Here is a 16,715-nt window from a genome sequence, read left to right as displayed (position 1 = left end):
AAGAGGAAAACTTTTAAGGAAGTCCCAGAATAATATAATATGTGTAGCATAAAGGTAGAAAGGGGAGCAAAGGGGCGAAACGATAAGGGGTGGCCAGGAAGAAGGAAGAGGGAAGAAGGAGATGCGAGGAAACAAAATCTTCCTCCCGTAAGTGGCTTCTGTCAGATGTTCTAGTCACACCAACACAAAATTCACTAGTAGCCGGGCGGTGGTGGCTCACGCCTTTAATCCCAGCACTCAGGAGGCAGAGGCAGGTGGATCTCTGTGAGTTTGAGACCAGCCTGGTCTACAGAGCTAGTTCCAGGACAGGCTCCAAAGCCACAGAGAAACCCTATCTCAAAAAAAAAAAGTCACTAGTATACGCACACTCCTATGAATTCAGGTCCTTCCAGCTCATTTCAGAGGCTGAAGAGCGGGTCAGCACATACTGCTCCTGCCAAAGACCGGAGTGTGAATCGCCACCGAGCAGCTCCCATAAAGCTCCCATAGCCATCTGTAACTCCTGCTCCGTGGGACCCAATGCCTTCCTCTGACCTTCAAAGACACTGCATTCGTGTGTGCAAACACACACACACAAACACACATACTCATGCACACACAGAGTTAAAAGTTTAAAAAGAAACTTTGGGTTTTTTTTTTGTTTGGGGGTGTTGTTGTTGTTCTTCTTCTTCTTGTTTTTATTTTAAATTTATTAATTTATTATGTATACAATATTCTGTCTCTGTGTATGCCTGAAGGCCAGAAGAGGGCACCAGACCTCATTACAGATGGTTGTGAGCCACCATGTGGTTGCTGGGAATTGAACTCAGGACCTTTGGAAGAGTAGGCAATGCTCTTAACCTCTGAGCCATCTCTCCAGCCCCTTCTTCTTCTTGTTTTTGGAGACAGGGTTTCTCTGTGTAGACCTGACTGTCCTGAAACTCTCACTCTGAAGACCAGGCTGACCTCGAACTCACAGAGATCGGCCTGCTTCTGCCTCCAAGTGCTGGGATTAAAGGCATAATATCACCACCTCAAAGTAAAATATTTTTTAAGTTAACATCATTTCGCTCACACCTAGAGGAGTCTAAACCTCCAGCATGAGATGCCGCAGAGCCTGGAGGAGCTTTAGTTGTTGTGAGGCCTAGTGCTGTGAAAATAAATTAGGTATTAAATACAAAAGCACTGGGCTAGAGAGATGGCCCAGTGGTTTAGAGCACTGGCTGCTCTTCCAGAGATCCTGCGTTCAAGTCCCAGCATCCATATGGTGGCTCACAACTGTCTATAACTGTAGTCTCATGGTGTGCCGATATACATGCAGACAAAACACCCATGTACATAAAATGCATTAAATAAATAATAAAAGCAAAAGTACTAACTCATAGCAAGCTCCCAGCAGGTGCCCTTGTCTTCCAGTGTAAACATGCCGTGTGGCTTCATCATTGTGCTATGAGAAGGCATCAGAAGGCACAGGAAATGTCCCAGCAGCCACTTCCTCTGGGTTCCCATCTTTCCCACAGGGAAGAACTCATGTTAGGCCGCCTGTGCTGCAATAATAAATTATCTAAATCTTGGCAGCGTATGAAGTAACAGTTCTGGAGGCCCAAGAGCATGGTGCCAGCCTCACTCAGCTTCTGGTTCTCCGCATGGAAGGAAAGTGGGAAGGGAGGCTGTTGCAAACCAACCCACGGCTCTTTTGCCTGATTTTAGGTAGAAATCAAAAAAAAGACAAACACTGTCCATGCAGGGTTCCTGGGCCTTGTGTCTCCTAGGGAGACAGTGCACAGGACAGAGCTCCCAGATTGGTTTGCTCCTCCAGGCAGGGAGAACTTACAGTCTGGGACGCTCAGTATCACCACCCAAGATGGCGCTGCAGCATACACACTCATACACACACACACACACACACACACACACACGAGCATATTTTTTTTTTGTATATCCAAGAAAGTAGTCGGGTGTGGTAGCACACACCTTTAATCCCAGCAGAAACAGGCAAATCTCTGAGTTTGAGGCCAGACAGCCAGGACTACAAAAAGAAACAAACACTGTCTTAAGAAAAATAAAAATCCAGGAAAGTATGAACCGACAGGAGAGCAGGAAGGAGCCAGTTCTGGGCGCCCCAGAGAAACCCTCTGTTTAATACCAGCCACAGGGCCCACAGGCAGACAGTGTCAAGTTCTTTCTCTTGGTGAGAAGCATGGGGGATTTCCGCACTATTCAAATAGGAAATATTCTAGAGGCACAGAAGCGGGGGTGAGGGGCGCCTAAGGGTTGTTCCCTTTCTTCCCTCCCACATCTCCCAGTCAGGGTTAAATGCTACTTGAACCAGGAAATGTGTTTAGACTCAACGCCTCTGTCTATGCTTACAGCTAACTAGTCAGGGTGTGCTCTCGGTGTGATCCCAGGTGGCCAGCCACTACAAGACACTTAGAAACTTGTTAGAAGAACCGTCTTTGCTGGTCATGGCGACATACACCTGAAACCCAACACTCCAGAAGCTGAGGGAGTGAATCGAGACTCTGAAACCAACCTGGGCCTCACAGTGCATTCTAGGTCAGCCTGGGCTACACAGCAAGACTTTGTCTCCAAAGAGAAACAGAGACAAAAACGGAAATAGAGACATAGAGACAATCTTTTTTTTTATTTTAAATGTATGAGTGTTTTGCCTGCACATATGTCTGCGTACCACAAGTGACCACAGAGGACAGAAGAGGCCATTAGATTCGTGTGACTGGAGTGTGTGAGTATCGGTGCTGGGAACCGAACCTCAATGTTCTACAAGAGCAGCGAGTGTTCTTAACCACCGAGCCATCTCTCCCGCGTTCAGAAGCCTGCTTTGGCCTCTACCAGATCTGCTACCTCAGAAACACAGCAGAGTTTTATCAAGACACTGCTCTGTGCACATTTGTTTGTCTGTGACAGAGTCCTGCTGGCTTTCAGCTTTCCATCCTCCTGCCTCAGCCTCCTGAGTGCTGGGAGCAGTCTGTCAGGATTGTTGGGGGCTTTGAAAAGACAGTCCAGAACAGCCAGGACTGTTTCACAGAGAAACCCTGTCTCAAAACAGAAACGCATAAACAAGAGAGAGAAGAGAAGAGAAGAGAAGAGAAGAGAAGAGAAGAGAAGAGAAGAGAAGAGAAGAGAAGAGGGAGGGAGGGAGGGAGGGAGGGAGGAGAGAAGAAAGGAAAAAGAAGACTGCTGATGTCAGCAGCACTAACTGAAAACCTGCCGGGTAAGGGGAATGTGAAGACTTGAGGAGGGGGCCTTCAGGAGCGGGTTGTGGGGCTGAAGGGACCAATGTTCCACAGACTTCCCAAGATTCTCCACTAAATCCCACCCTCTCCCCAGGCTCCCTAAACCTCAGCTTCCTCCTGGAACTCTTGATCCAAACTCAGATTGCCTCACGGATCTGACTGATCGTCCTACTCCACAGACCCTATCCCTCCATCCCTCACCATCTGTCCCCTGCCCATCCCAACCCGTGTACTTCTCTGAGCTCTGCGAGACAAACTCCCCCTCCCTAGCCACCCCTCAGCCTAGTCTTCAGCTCCAGAAACCCGCCCAACCCACTCCAGGCCTGACAAAGGTAACCTAGACCTCCCACCTCCTTCGGGACCTGACCTCTTCCTGCACGGGCACGGGCCGAGCTCAGGCCTGCTCGCCACCGTCAGGCCCCACGAGCAGCAGCGGCTGACAGTTCTTGCCCTTGTCGTGCCAGCACACATCAAAGAAGGGGTACACCGGCCCGGGCAGGCGCTCGTGGAAGGAAAAGAGGGGTGCAAGCGCGTCGGCGTCGCTCGCATCATAGAAAGCCAGCACGCCATCGGCGAAGCTCAGGTAGAGGCCGATGCGCGCCGGCCGCCGCTCCGGGGTGCGCAGTGCCCGCGGCTCCTTGGCCTCCACGTGCGCCTCCAGGACTTTGCCATCGCGCAGGCCGAGCAGCCACAGGCCCTGGGAGGGCACCGCGTGCAGCCGGCCACGGCGAGGAGCGTCAGCCGCCATCACGCCCAGGGCCCAGCGCGGCTTGTCGCCCACCTCCACCTCCCAGTAGTGCTCCCCCTGGGACAGCAGCTGCTGAGCCACCACCGCCACCGCCTTGTCGAACTGGCGCGGGTCTTCTCCCGCTGGCGGTGCCTTCTGCTCCGAGCACTCCACGCGGAGGCCGGAAGGGGACACGACCAGGCTCGGGTGCGCAGAGCTGGGGTCAAAAGTCAGTTCCTCCAGATCTGCCAAACAGACAATGGTCAGGCAGGGTCCGGGGAGCCTTTCTTCTCCCAACCAACTTAGGGACCTTGGAGTCCTCTCACCCTCCCCACATCCATACATTTGCTCAACTGCACAGTCAGGTACATGGAGGGCAGGACTGGGGAATTCCAAATGAATGGTGTTTTCTGAGGCCCCCAAAACGCCCAAGGTCCAGAACAAGAGCCAGGAAGCCCAGTTCTGTCTGGCTTGATGTAGTCTATGGGCCTTAAAAGTTTATTCTTGAATAAACCAACGTTCTACTCATTCCTGCCCCCACCTGGACCAGAAACAATAAAGGCTGAATAGTCTCTCTCTCTCTCTCTCTCTCTCTCTCTCTCTCTCTCTCTCTCTCTCTCTCTCTCTCTCTCTCCTCCCGTGTGTGTGTGTGTGTGTGTGTGTGTGTGTGTGTGTGTGTGTGTGCACGCATATCCATCCTGTGGGCACCCAGAAATATTAGCTTCTAGGAGAGGAGGCTGAGCTCTTGGCTCCCAGTCACAGGTTCCCAGAGGCAGTGTCAGGGTTACAAGAATGCTACAAAACCTAACCCCCAGCCAGCAGGAACCATCATCTCCATGGTCAGAGAAGGACAAGAACTGGCCAAGGATCACACAGTCAATAGCCCAGGCCCCACCATAGCAGCGCTCCTGGGGTCAGCTGGGTGCTTTCCGAGTCATTTATCCACTGTAAACTTTAGGCCCTCACGGCTTAGGGAGCTGCACGGAAGAATTGAAAAGGCACAGTATAGCTTCTTCCGTGGCTTCTGAGGTGGAGTTGGGAGGCCAGCCCCTGTGCCCTGTGCCTCCCACCATCCCCACAGCTATCCAAACCCAGAGCCGCCCCTCTCAGTACCTGGCATCAGAGCCCGGAACATCTTCCTCCACACCTGGAATTTGAAGTCATCCGAGATGACAGGCAGCTGGATATCCAGCCTTGCGGGAGGTGGGGACTCGGACAGGATCTTCTGCAGCCTGAGTAAGGGGGTGCAGAGGTGATGGTGGGGGTGGGGACAGAAGGAATTACTCCGGGGACAAGAGGACACAGGTTGTTGGAGGGGACTTTCATCACACCCCTGCCTTAAACTCTTCCACTAAAACGTCTACTTGGGAATATGGAAATTCTGGAAATGGATGAAGAGGGCAGCTGCCCAACCGGAATGGATTGCTACATTGTGGCCGTTCATCCTAGCATCTGAGAGGCTAAGCTCATTAGTTCCTGCCTGCCTACACTGTGAGTTTAAGCCTGCCTGCACTTGCGTGTTACTTCCCCAACTCCGGCCCATTCCTCCAGGATCCAACTCCAACGTCCCTTCTTCTGGGGAGTCTCCTTTGGCTCCCCCTGTCCCTTCCAGCAGTCTTGAAATGATACCTGTGGCCTGTCCACATCTGCGGCACCATGGCACCAGTATACGAGGTCCCCAGGAGTAAGGACCAAGGGCATTTCATTTCTGTGTTCAACACAGTGCACAGAAATGAGGTGAAAAGCACATTGCAAGCAGAGGGTGTCCCTGGAAGACTAGGGCAAGCAAGTTCAGCAAAGAAAGAGACAGGTTCTCACCTGCTGGTCACCAAGCAGTATTTCTGGAGAAAGAGAAAATGAGAATTGAGATAAAGTAGGGAGGGGGGACTCTGGAAAGCAGGGAGGGGGGACTCTGGAAAGCAGGGAGGGGGGACTCTGGAAATTTTAACGGTGAAACAGACGACCAAGGATGGGGGGTCAGAAAAACCTAAAGAAACCCAGGACTCAAAGCCACTCTTGGATATTAACTTTCATGTGAACAGCAAAAGGAGCCCTTCCTTATCCCAGAGCCGTACATTCACCTGTTAGAAGACGCTCCTAACAGACTCACAAACCCGTACCTTTTAGGGCATGGTTGGTTCCACTTACACACTTATACTCTGTCTACTCTGAACAACAGTTCAGAGACCCAACTCTGATATGAAGTCCTAGCTTATCTCTTCACTGCTGTGGGCTTCGGGGTCCCCATATGACAACAAAACGAGGTCTCTGGAAACTGAGCAGTGGCCAGGAGGCAGGGAGGGGCGGTCCTTCAGTGCTCACCATAAGGAACTCTGTCTGTGGCTTGTCCGCCACCTCCTCCAGAACCTTCTCCATCTGCCGCAGTTGCTCCAGGTAGGAGTTCAGGCTTGACAGCTCCCGGCGCAAGGCCACCCCAGCCTCACCCCGCACCCTTTCCGCTTCACGGTCCAAAGAGCTTTCTAGGGCAGCCAGGAACATCCGCATCTTCCCCAGCTGCTCCCCGACAGCTCCCCGGAAATGACGCACGGTCTCCTGGGGTAAGGATGAGAAGATCCTTGCCTAGCGATCCTCAGCCTGGACCTACAGATCCTACAGGCTCTGCCACCCTTAGCCCCCTCACCTCCACCTCCACCAACTGATGCTCCAACACGGCCACGCTTTTCTCCTTTCGCATGCATGCCTCCTGCAGCTGCAGCTTCTGTTGGGGAAGCTGTGTCTACGGGACAGGATAAAAGAGATGCTAGGGATGCCACCCCGAAACACAGCCCCCTTATCTCACCATCTGTACTTCTCCCCTCAATCGCAGCTCCTTCTCCAGCCCTCTGCTTAGTCTCCAGTCCATTTGCAGGCCTCCAGGCCCGGCCATACTTCATCCTTTGTCGCCATGGTAACTCCCCACTGGCCTTACTTTCCCCAGTTTCCTCAGTATAGGTCCTTGCAAGGATCCCAGACAAGACCATCACCAGACTGGAAAGTGGAGCACGTGGCACACAGCCGGCTTCCAGAGATGAGTAAGGGATTTATGAAAACAAAAATGAAATGGAGCATGATTGTGCCTGTCTGTAACTCCAGCACTGGGGAGACTGAGGCAGGAGGATCACAAATTTGAGGTCAGTCTGACCTATGTAATAGTACCCTGTCTCAGAGGAGAAGTAAAGGAGGAAGAGAAGAGGAAGGAAATAGGGGGAGAAAGGGAGAAAGAAGGAGGAAGAGGAGGAAGGAGGAAGAAGAGAAAGGAAGAAGAGGAGGAAGAAGAATGCAATCTTCCCATCCTGGGTTTCGCCCCTTATTTAAAACTCCTGTCCTAGGGGCCTGGAGCTCTAGTCAGCCCCTTTACAAACCTATGGGCTCTGAGAACAGAAAATTTAATGCACGTACCCACTATGAGTCAGCTAAACCCCACTGTGGGCTGGTTAGGGATCCCTGAACCACAGGCTCAGAAGAGCTTCTGAAGGGTGCTGCCACGGTCACCTCTGCCTTCTCACCCCCCTTACTCCCCTCAGTTTCCTCCTCTGCAGAATGGGAACAGTCACGCCCCACTTCTACCAAGTGACACCTCCCCTGGGGAACCTGAAGACACAGGTGGCGTTTGTTGGGGAAGTCACAGGTCTGAACCAAGGACTCCTGGCTAGCTGCCAGATCAGCCTCCACCTCAGATGTCCTCTCCTGAGGCTAACCTGATTGCTCAGGACACCTGCAGTCAGAGGTTCAGAGCCATGGTAAACAAGCCCCGTCCAGAAGGTGCTGGAGAGTCTGACAGCCCACTGGCTCAAGAAGTTCAAGCTTGAAGTGGTGACGTTCTTAAGGACTTTCAACACATCATGGGAGGTGGGGCGAACTTGGTCGCTGGATGCCACCAACCTCACCAACAGGCCGGTTGCCTTCTACTTCAAGGACTACGGTGCCAAACTCATAGCAGCCATGCTGCAGGACATGGGGGTGCAGAAGTAGACAAGTCCCAGAACCTTCCTGGTCCCTTCCTCCTTCTGGCTCTCTTCTAGGATCTCCGTCTTCAGACCGCTTAAAGCTTAGGGCTACCCTGATGCCGGTTGCTGAGACTGGGGCTTCACATCTGCTCCTTACAAGTTCCCCGAAGCCTCGCACTTCCATCCCACAGGTTCTAGCCTCTCTCCACAGATACAAGTGAGCTAGGTTTAGAGTTCTAGAGTCAGCAAAGGGAAAACTGGGCTGGGGAGACTCCTAGCTGGACTGAGCCAGGCAGGAGCAGGAAGGAGGGCTGTGGGCGAGGCCCTGGGAAGTTTGGGGATTGCTATCAAAGGCCAGTGAAGACTCGGCACAACGCCTCTGCGGCAGCAGAAGACAAGAGTAGCAGCTCCACTGGCCTGAAGAAGGCCGGCTCAGGACCCTACTTCCTCCCCCTGCCTCTGCACCTGTTCACTTTTCCACAGGCTAATAAATGCTTAATAACAGACCTTTCTGGGCCAACTGGGCACATACCTGCCAGTATCTGCATGCGTGTAATCTGTGATACCCATGACTTGTAGGAGCACGTATACCTGGCATGTCCGTTTGACTATAATTGGATATTTACTTTTTCCTAGTGCAACTTGGGAGAGCACCACTGTGTTATTCTAGCTCCAACCAGAATAACAGCCCAGACTGGAGTCTCGGGGCTACCCACCCCCCGTGAGCCTTGGCCAAAAGTGCCTTGCCCTTCCCACATCCCGGTGGAGCTTCAGGCTCACACAAGTTTAGCAGCTTGAGGGATGAATGAATCTCTGCTATGCACAGTAGACAACTGGACAGCCGGGTTCTGGAACTCCTGGCCTTGCCTTTAACTCCCCATCGGCTAGCCTTAACCGACACCCCACCCCGCAAACTTGCCAATCTAGCAGGTCCATTCAGTTCACCAAAAAGCATGTGGGCGGTAGCAATCTGCCAGGCACACCCCTTCGGGCTTTTCTAGGCTTGCTGGAGGACTTCAGCCAGGCAAGCGCTATTCTGCACGCTGCTCCCAGTGGGTTCCGTGAGTTTTGCTCAGCAAGAAGACTCCTGCGGCCTTTTGGCCACCTCCCCTGGTCACCTAACCTGCCCACCCTCCTTAGCAACCCGGGTCCCTATTCTCTGAAGACCGTAATGCAAATCAACGCATCGGTCTTCTCCCTCAGTCAGACCCCGTTCTATTCAGCCATTGTGCCCCAGCCCGACCCCTGCTGGGTCCCACACCTTGAGGCGGGCGTGGGCCTCAGCGGCAGGCAGAAGGCGGTGGCCACGGTGCGAACCCAGAGAGGCACACACACCACACACAAGTGTGCGGTCCTGCTCACAGTAGATGCTCAGGGGATCCAGGTGTTCCTCGCAGTGGCCTTGGGGCACTTGCGCCAGACTCTCCACAAGACGCGATAATTGCAGGTTAGTGCTGAGCGCCTGCGGCCGCGTGGGTGCCTGACAGCAGGGACAGGGGACTGTTCCATCAGCGGCAGGCTCGCCTGCCACGCGGACCAGGCAGGCACGGCAGAAACTGTGACCACACTCAGCAGTCACTGGGGCATCAAACAGCGTCAGGCACAGTGGGCAGGACAGTTCCTGGTGCAGAAGACCTGGTGCAGCCGACATGGTGAGCCTGGGAAGAGGAGTCTGTCTGAGAGCCCCAAAGACAGAATTCCAGCTCAATCCCACACTGGGTCTGTGGGCCCGCAGCCAGAGCCCCAACCTATAACTATCTTATAGTCCATACTGGAAGAGACTGGTTATGGCCCACGGGTAAATGGGATTTAGCGTCGTTCCAAAGTTGCCAATAAGCCCAGATAAAAACAGATATGACCCAACTGGGCCTTTGTCAACCCCGGTTTCTAAACACGACCTGGTTCCAGGCTCACCCACTTCTTGCTCTTGATTTAGCCCAGGCTAAATGCCTCTGACCCACGTCTGGGCCCCAACTCTTCTGGAATTATCCAGAATCCCCTCCCCAACTCTCTGCTCACTGACCTCTCTAGCATACCCAGCCCTCCCTTCCCCCCATATCTCCAGGCCCACTGGACTCACAGATCTGGTGGGAGAACTTGGGCCAGAAAGGAACCGAGGAGGAACCGTCAGGGACAGGCCTACCAGCAGGGTGAACAGAGCCGCGTCCAGAGATCAGCAAGAAGCCAGCAGCAGGCTCGGTGCAAGGACAGGGACTCAGGGCCAAATGGCAGTCAGTGGACTCAACAGGTGACAAGCACATTCTGGGCAGAGGGCAGACCCTCCCAAGAGCTATATTTAGCTGCCCTGCCCACCCCCCTCCCGCCGCTTCTGGAAACCGTTCTAAAAGCGAAGCGTGAGTCGTCAACAGGCAGCCGTCTCACGTCCAGGCCACCTGTCCTGGCCCGTCCTCTCTTCAGGCCAGGGCAGAGCTTGGAATCAGTGCGGAAGCAGGACCTTCTGCACACACAGGGAAGACAACCGCCAAGGGTTGCCCCTTCTTCCAACTCTCATTCCACAGTCTCTGGCTTCCTCCTTGTCTGCCGTTAGTTAACCTATTCACTTCCCAAGCTGACCTCTTACGGATCCACACTGACAATGCCACCTCCACCTGTGGGAAGGCAGGCCCTCCCGAACCCTGAAAGGTGAGGTGAGGGTATTTTCTCCCTGTGTGCTAGCATAGGCCCTGGCACGAAGAGCCCCCTCCCCAAACGCTGGGGAAATGAATGATAGGTAGGTGATTGAGTGAACTGAGCCCGGAGTCTGCAGCTCGGAGCTGGAGCTTGCCCTGGGAGCACCCAGGCTTTCTTCACGCTCATCTTTCAAATGTTAGTATAGATTCCAATCAGGATAAAAATCAAGGTCTTCCTTATGGCCCACAATTTACATCCTGTCTGACCCTGTTCATTGCTCTGACCTGTGGGTCTCGGCCTTGTTCCTCAAGGACTTGCTCTTGCCACCCCTCTGCCTAGAATGTCCCTTCAACCCCAGACACTACATGGCTCCCGTCCTTCTGCCCTCAGATCTCCTCTCAAGTCAACTTTCGGTGGCGCCTTTTCAAAATCCTGGGTATTTAAATTCCTGAGTGTCATTGTGATGCCCTATAGTGGCAAGACAGACAGACAATATTCCCTCACTGTCTTTAAAGAACCATGCTAGAGAGACGGCACATTGGTTAAAAGGCACTGTCTGCTCCTCCGGAGAACCTGGGCTCTGCTCCCAGTACCTACGTGGTGGCTCATCACCATCTGTAACTCCAGTTCCTGGCAACCTGACACCCTCCTCTGACCTCTGTGGGTGCCAGGCACACAAGTGGCACATAACCGTACATGCAGGCAAAACACCATACACAGAAAATAAAATAAACTTTAAACCATTTTTAAAAAATAATTAGAGCAAAGGGTTGGGGATGGGGGCTGGAGAGATGGCTTAGAAGTTAAGAACCCCGGCTGCTCTTCCAGAGATCCGATCTCAATTCCCAGAAACCACATGGTGGCTCACAACCTTCTATAGTGAGATCTGGTGCCTTCTTCTGGCCTGCAGGCGTACATGCAGAACACTGCACACAGAGAGACTGGTGTGGGGTGACTTAGGCCTGAGAAGCTGAGGCAAGAGAGGATCAAATGCTGTGGAATATGAGTTTAGGATGTGTCCCATTCGTTTATGCTGTGGAATATTTAGTAATGCAAAGATGTGCTATATTTTTTCTTTAGCTTTCCATTAATAAAATTTTATTCAACTTTATTATTGGATGTATAAATGTAAAATGGCAAATGAGACAGGATTTTTGCCAGTTAGAGTCACAAGACAGAAGATAGAGGAAGTGGCACCTTAGTTTAGCGCCAATAATACTCAAAGTCTCATCCGGCTTTGTCAGAATTTGAAGCATACCCCCCTAGGAAAGCAAAGCACAAAACAGCATTTTAGCAGCACTGTGTATAATAGAGGCAGTGAGAGAAAGCGGTCTGAATGTCTTTGAAGGGATGACTGAATACATTACATACAGTAAGAAATGCACACTATGAATGCAATATAGACAGCAAATGGTATATTGTTGGGAAAAAAATGAACCTGTATAAAAATATCTCCTTGACAACACATGTATGATTACATTTATACAGGACATTGAGACTGAGGGGCAAGTTCTTTGAAAAGATACCTTTCGTTTTAAACATCCTATTTTCCAAGTCAATTAAGAACAAGTAAATAATTACACAAAAAACCTGGGTTTCAGCTATGAAAGTCCATAGCTCAAGAGAGACGGTGGTGAAGGGCAGCAACCACCTGAAGAAAATGGAACTAAGGACAAGCTGGTAGATACACAGTTGAAACCAGAGCTAGGCAGAGGACTTTGCAGGATGACTCAAGACACGATCAGGACACATAAAGTAAAGGAAGTCTATAAACACAAGCTACAATTATATACATTACTTGGATCCCCTGTTAAACTAAAACAAGTTTTAAAAATATTCCTAAATGTTTCAGACAACTTTTGTTATCCTAGAGTCAGAGCAAACCATTCAAATGGGGTGAGCTATGAAAGGTAAACGACCTTTACTGAAGAACAAGCAATGTACACTATGTGCAGGTGGCACATGGTGCCAGTTGCATTTGCAGGTTAGGGGTGGTCTACTCGAGTTATGCCTTTGCCACCGCCTTGGACAAATTTTGAGCTAGTGTACAATTCAGCGGTACCAGAGTGCTGATCTTGGCATGCTTGGCTGTTGCATACGTACTCTTGACAGTTGTGTGCTTTGTAAGGCCGCGATTCACTGTGTGCTTTATGAGGCCGCCATTCACTATGACCATATTCTTAGCCAGGCTGCACAACAGGCCAAAGGGATTCTTCAGGGGAGGACAGGCAGTGCTGCCGGGCCGGTGCCCATTCACCGCTGTCAAGGACCTTCAGTGCTAAGCAAGAAGCTCCAGCTGCAATTTGAGGAGGAGGAAAGGGCACCACGTCGTGGTCCAACATCGTGAGCCCCATGAGGTATTTGGCCAAAGTATGCTGTTCCCACCAACCTCTCCAATTTTAGATGCTCTGCGGAGGATGTGCAGAGGCAGAGGGCGACCCAAACTGAACTTTAGAACTCTTAGAATCTTCATTTCCATCTGTCTGATTTGGTGCTTGGTGTAAGTATTGTTAGTCACAAAAGCAAAATCACCTATGTCTGGAGGGTGCATTTCTTCATATTTGCTTGCAATAAACATAGCAGTCACAGCAACCAGCTGCAGCTGCAGCATCTTCTTGGGCACACAATTATCCTGCATGAACATGTCAACAATGGAAACAGTCATGTACATGGTCTCCTGTCGCAGCCTAAATTTCATCTGGACCTGGATCAGCCAGTCAATTAGGATGGTTCTCATGGTTCCTGTGACTTCACGGCCCAGCAGGTATTTTGGTCTAACTGACTGTTCTTCCGCCCCTTGTCTGAGACAAGCATGTATGTCTTCCACATATTCACTACAGAGGTCTGGGTCAGCTCCATCATCTGCATCCACATCACTCAAGGCAAGAATCACATCAGAGAAAGCCTGACACAGATATTCTTCTGCAGGGGCACATCCAGATGTTTCCATTGGGCTTGGAGAGGGACATCAACCAAAATAGGTTCAGGAGAAAGCTCTTCTTCCATAACAGGTTCAGGCTCAGGCTCAGGCTCAGGAATTTCCACCTCTGGCTCACTCACGGGCAGTTTCTCCAGAAGTTTGGGTGGGATTTTAGCTGAAACTTTCCCAGTAACTGTTCCTTTTTCAGAGGCACTCTTGCCTGTGCCTGTTCGCTGACTTTGTTACCAATATCTCCGAGATCAGTTCTTGATCTCTGCCCGGGCTTCGAGGCTGCAGCAATTGCCACAGGCACATACTTGGCGCCTGCCGTGCTGACCTTGGCCTTATTTTTCATGCTAAGTTTCGTGTTCCTAGTGACCCTGAGCGCCATGGCTCCTTCTGAAGAAGAGGCTCGGCGACCAGCAGCAAAGACCCCAGCTTCCGGTTGGCCAAAGGCAGACACCAACAGCCGTTCCTCCGCAGAGTCGTGTTAGATTCTTTTATGTTGTTGCATTTGTTTAACACTGTAAAGTTGTTACTTTGCCTCTCTAAAACATCTGATTGGTCTAATAAAGAGATGAACAGCCAATAGCGAGGTAGGAGAGAGAAATAGGTGGAGCTGCCAGGCCAAGAGAATAAATAGGAGGAGAAATCTAGGCTCGAAAGAAGAAAAATGCAAGAAAAGGAGGAGAGGAGAATGCCAGCCACAGAGTAAGAAGAAAAAAAAGATATGTAGAGGTCTGGAGAGATGGCTTAGTGGTTAAGAGCACTGGCCTCTCTTCCAGAGGACCCCAGTTCAATCCCCAGCAACCACATGGCAGTTTACAACTGTCTGTAACTCTAGTTCCAGGGGGCCCAACACCCTCATGCCGACATAAATGCAGACAAACATCAATGCACATAAAATTAAATAAAATCTTAAAATAAGAAAGACATGTAGAATAAAGAAAGATAAAAAGACCATAGACAAAAACGCAGTTAAAGAGAAACAGGATAATTTAGTTGGGCAGTGGTGGCCCACACCTTTAATCCCAGCAGTCCGGTAGCAGAGGCAGATGAATTTCTATGAATTCAAGGTCAACCTGGTCTACAAGAGCTAGTTCCAGGACAGCTGGGACTGTTACACAGGGAAACCCTGTCTGGAAAAAGCAGAGCAAGAAACAGGATAATTTAAGAAAAGCTGTCAAGAATCAAGTCAAGTTAAGGCTGGGCAATCAAAAGTAAAAATAAATCTCTGTGTATTTACTTGGGAGCTGGGTGGTGAGCCCCTAAAGAGTGAAAAAGAACTAACTACATTATGGTTCCCCACATTGGGCACCAAATGTTGTTTTGCATTCAATACAGTGGCTGCACTTTAAGTAACTGCTGTCCCAACCGGCAATTGCAACTCTGCAGCAGCTCTATCACAACCACTAAAGGAAACTCCATCTAAATCTCTATCCTTTTATAGAACTCAGGGTTCAAAGGTTGAGGAGAAATCCTGCTAGCTCAGAGAGGCTGAGGAGCAAGTAGCTAACCTGTCCTTGCTTGCATCTCCCAAAAGAGGGGCTGTCCTGTTCAGCCCCCACTAAAGCACCCTCACCATGCTTGGTCCCTCCCTACCACTTCCTGTCAGCTAGTTGCTGACTCAGCCTCCTGACCCCAGATTAACTTTTAGTCAAACACTTGTAACACATCTTTGCATCATTTACAAAGGCAGCAGAAACAAATGTAACACACTTAACACAGTTAAAATAATATTCCACAACATCAAGATATATTAAAGATAATGTATATTAAATATACATGTATTGTATAGATTAAAGAGAGTCAAGCAGCTGTGGCACACACCTTTAATCCCAGCACTCAGGGGGCACTGTCCTGAGTTCCAGGACAGCTAAGGCTACACAGAGAAACTCTGTCTCAAAAAACCAAAAAAAAAAAAAAAAAATTACAGCAAAAAATCCAGCTCTGGTGGTCATCTGTAATCCCACACTCAGGAGGAAGAGGCAGGAGGACTATGGGCTCTAGGGCATCAGGGCTGCAGCCAAACCCTGTGTATCAGGAAGCAAATGAAGAAATGAAGTAACACAAGTCTTATATTTTGTTTTTAATTTTCAGTCTTAGTTTCTTATTGTTGTTGTTGTTGTTGTAGTATTTAGCTCTTCAAGAAAATGTGTCACGCAGCCCAAGCTGGCCTCAAACTCCCCCTATACCAGATCCTCCTGCCTCCACCACCTATGTGCTAGGATCACATGTATGCACTACCATGCCAAGACTTAGAGCAAGTGTGTTCCTCTTATGGCTACACAGGAAACCTCTCATTCGTGTGGCACACAATGGCCCTCTGCTGGAGAGATAGCTCAGAGGTCAAGAGCACTTACTGCTCTCACAGTGGAGCCAAGTTTGGTTCTCAGCACACACATGGTGGCTCCCAACCACCCATGACTTCAATTCCAGGGGATCCAACACACTTTTCTGCCCTCTGAAGGCAGGCATACACATGGGATACATACATACATGTGGACAAGACGTCCATATATATAAACTAGAATAAATAAACCTAAACATGAAAGTGTATCCTCAGTTCCTGCATGACACACACACAAGAAAGAAAGAACAACAGTCTTGCCAAAAAAGGCCACAATGTGGGGCTGGAGAGACGCCTCAACAGGTAGAGCATCTGCCCTTCGAAAGGACCTAAATCCATCCAGTTCCTAGCACCCGCATCCAGGGGCTCACGACTGCCTACAGCTCCAGCTTCAGGGGAATCTGGTGCCCCCTTCTAGCCTCACTGGGCACCTGCATGCAGTTGTAAAAACACACAGTGGCAGAGGAAAAAAATAGAAACTTTAAAGAAAGTAAGGGAGTACACCCACCATGCTCCCTGGCTGCTGTATAAACTGTGCCGTTTGTGCACAAAGAACTTGTCATTCGGGACACACTAGGGACTACAGGCATCATGAACATCCCCCAAATGGGGTCTCCATTGCTAATGTGCTCCCCAAGCTCTAGTAAGCCGCATTACTGTGTGAGTTCTGTCATCCATGGCAAGGTATTCAGGATTCGGTCTTGTGAAGCCCCACGACCTCTCCTATGTAAAGAACTGGTTGGTAGCCAGGTGGTGGTGGCACACACCTTTAATCCCAGCACTCGGGAGGCAGAGGCAGGCGGATCTCTGTGAGTTCGAGACCAGCCTGGTCTACAAGAGCTAATTCCAGGACAGGCTCCAAAACCACAGAGAAACCCTGTCTCGAAAAACAAAAAAAAAACAAAAA

At 50.5% G+C, this 16,715-nt stretch overlaps 1 protein-coding gene and 1 pseudogene across 1 annotated transcript; both read right to left on the bottom strand.

The window, feature by feature from the left end:
• Positions 1-3,620: 3,620 nt before the first annotated feature.
• Positions 3,621-10,163, bottom strand: Trim72 (tripartite motif containing 72). Its single transcript, XM_050166064.1, has 7 exons — positions 9,988-10,163; positions 9,169-9,565; positions 6,602-6,697; positions 6,283-6,513; positions 5,779-5,801; positions 5,074-5,192; positions 3,621-4,205 (listed from the first exon to the last, which is right to left on the bottom strand). Exons 2-7 carry the CDS (start codon positions 9,556-9,558, stop codon positions 3,628-3,630), a joined length of 1,437 nt encoding a protein of 478 aa, XP_050022021.1. The 5' UTR covers positions 9,559-9,565; positions 9,988-10,163; the 3' UTR covers positions 3,621-3,627.
• A 2,380-nt stretch (positions 10,164-12,543) lies between these two features.
• LOC126515992 (G2/mitotic-specific cyclin-B1-like) lies at positions 12,544-13,849 on the bottom strand (annotated as a pseudogene).
• Between the last annotated feature and the right edge of the window lie 2,866 nt (positions 13,850-16,715).

This window comes from Alexandromys fortis, unplaced genomic scaffold (genome assembly GCF_014885135.2).
Source record: "Alexandromys fortis isolate MF-2015 unplaced genomic scaffold, M_Fortis_MF-2015_v1.1 scaffold_146, whole genome shotgun sequence".
In the NCBI taxonomy this organism is placed as follows: Eukaryota; Metazoa; Chordata; class Mammalia; order Rodentia; family Cricetidae; genus Alexandromys; species Alexandromys fortis.
Note: the sequence above shows the minus strand (reverse complement) of the source record. Positions and strands in the feature narration are given on the sequence as shown.

Bases quoted from the DNA above. Each gene is read 5' to 3' on its own strand.
- Trim72 (XM_050166064.1), bottom strand. From the start codon at position 9,558: ATGTCGGCTGCACCAGGTCTTCTGCACCAGGAACTGTCCTGCCCACTG. The intron at 6,698-9,168 runs GTGTGGGACCCA...CCTGTCCCGTAG, and splicing joins AGGCCCACGCCCGCCTCAAG to ACACAGCTTCCCCAACAGAA. The intron at 6,514-6,601 runs GTGAGGGGGCTA...TCCTTACCCCAG, and splicing joins ATCAGTTGGTGGAGGTGGAG to GAGACCGTGCGTCATTTCCG.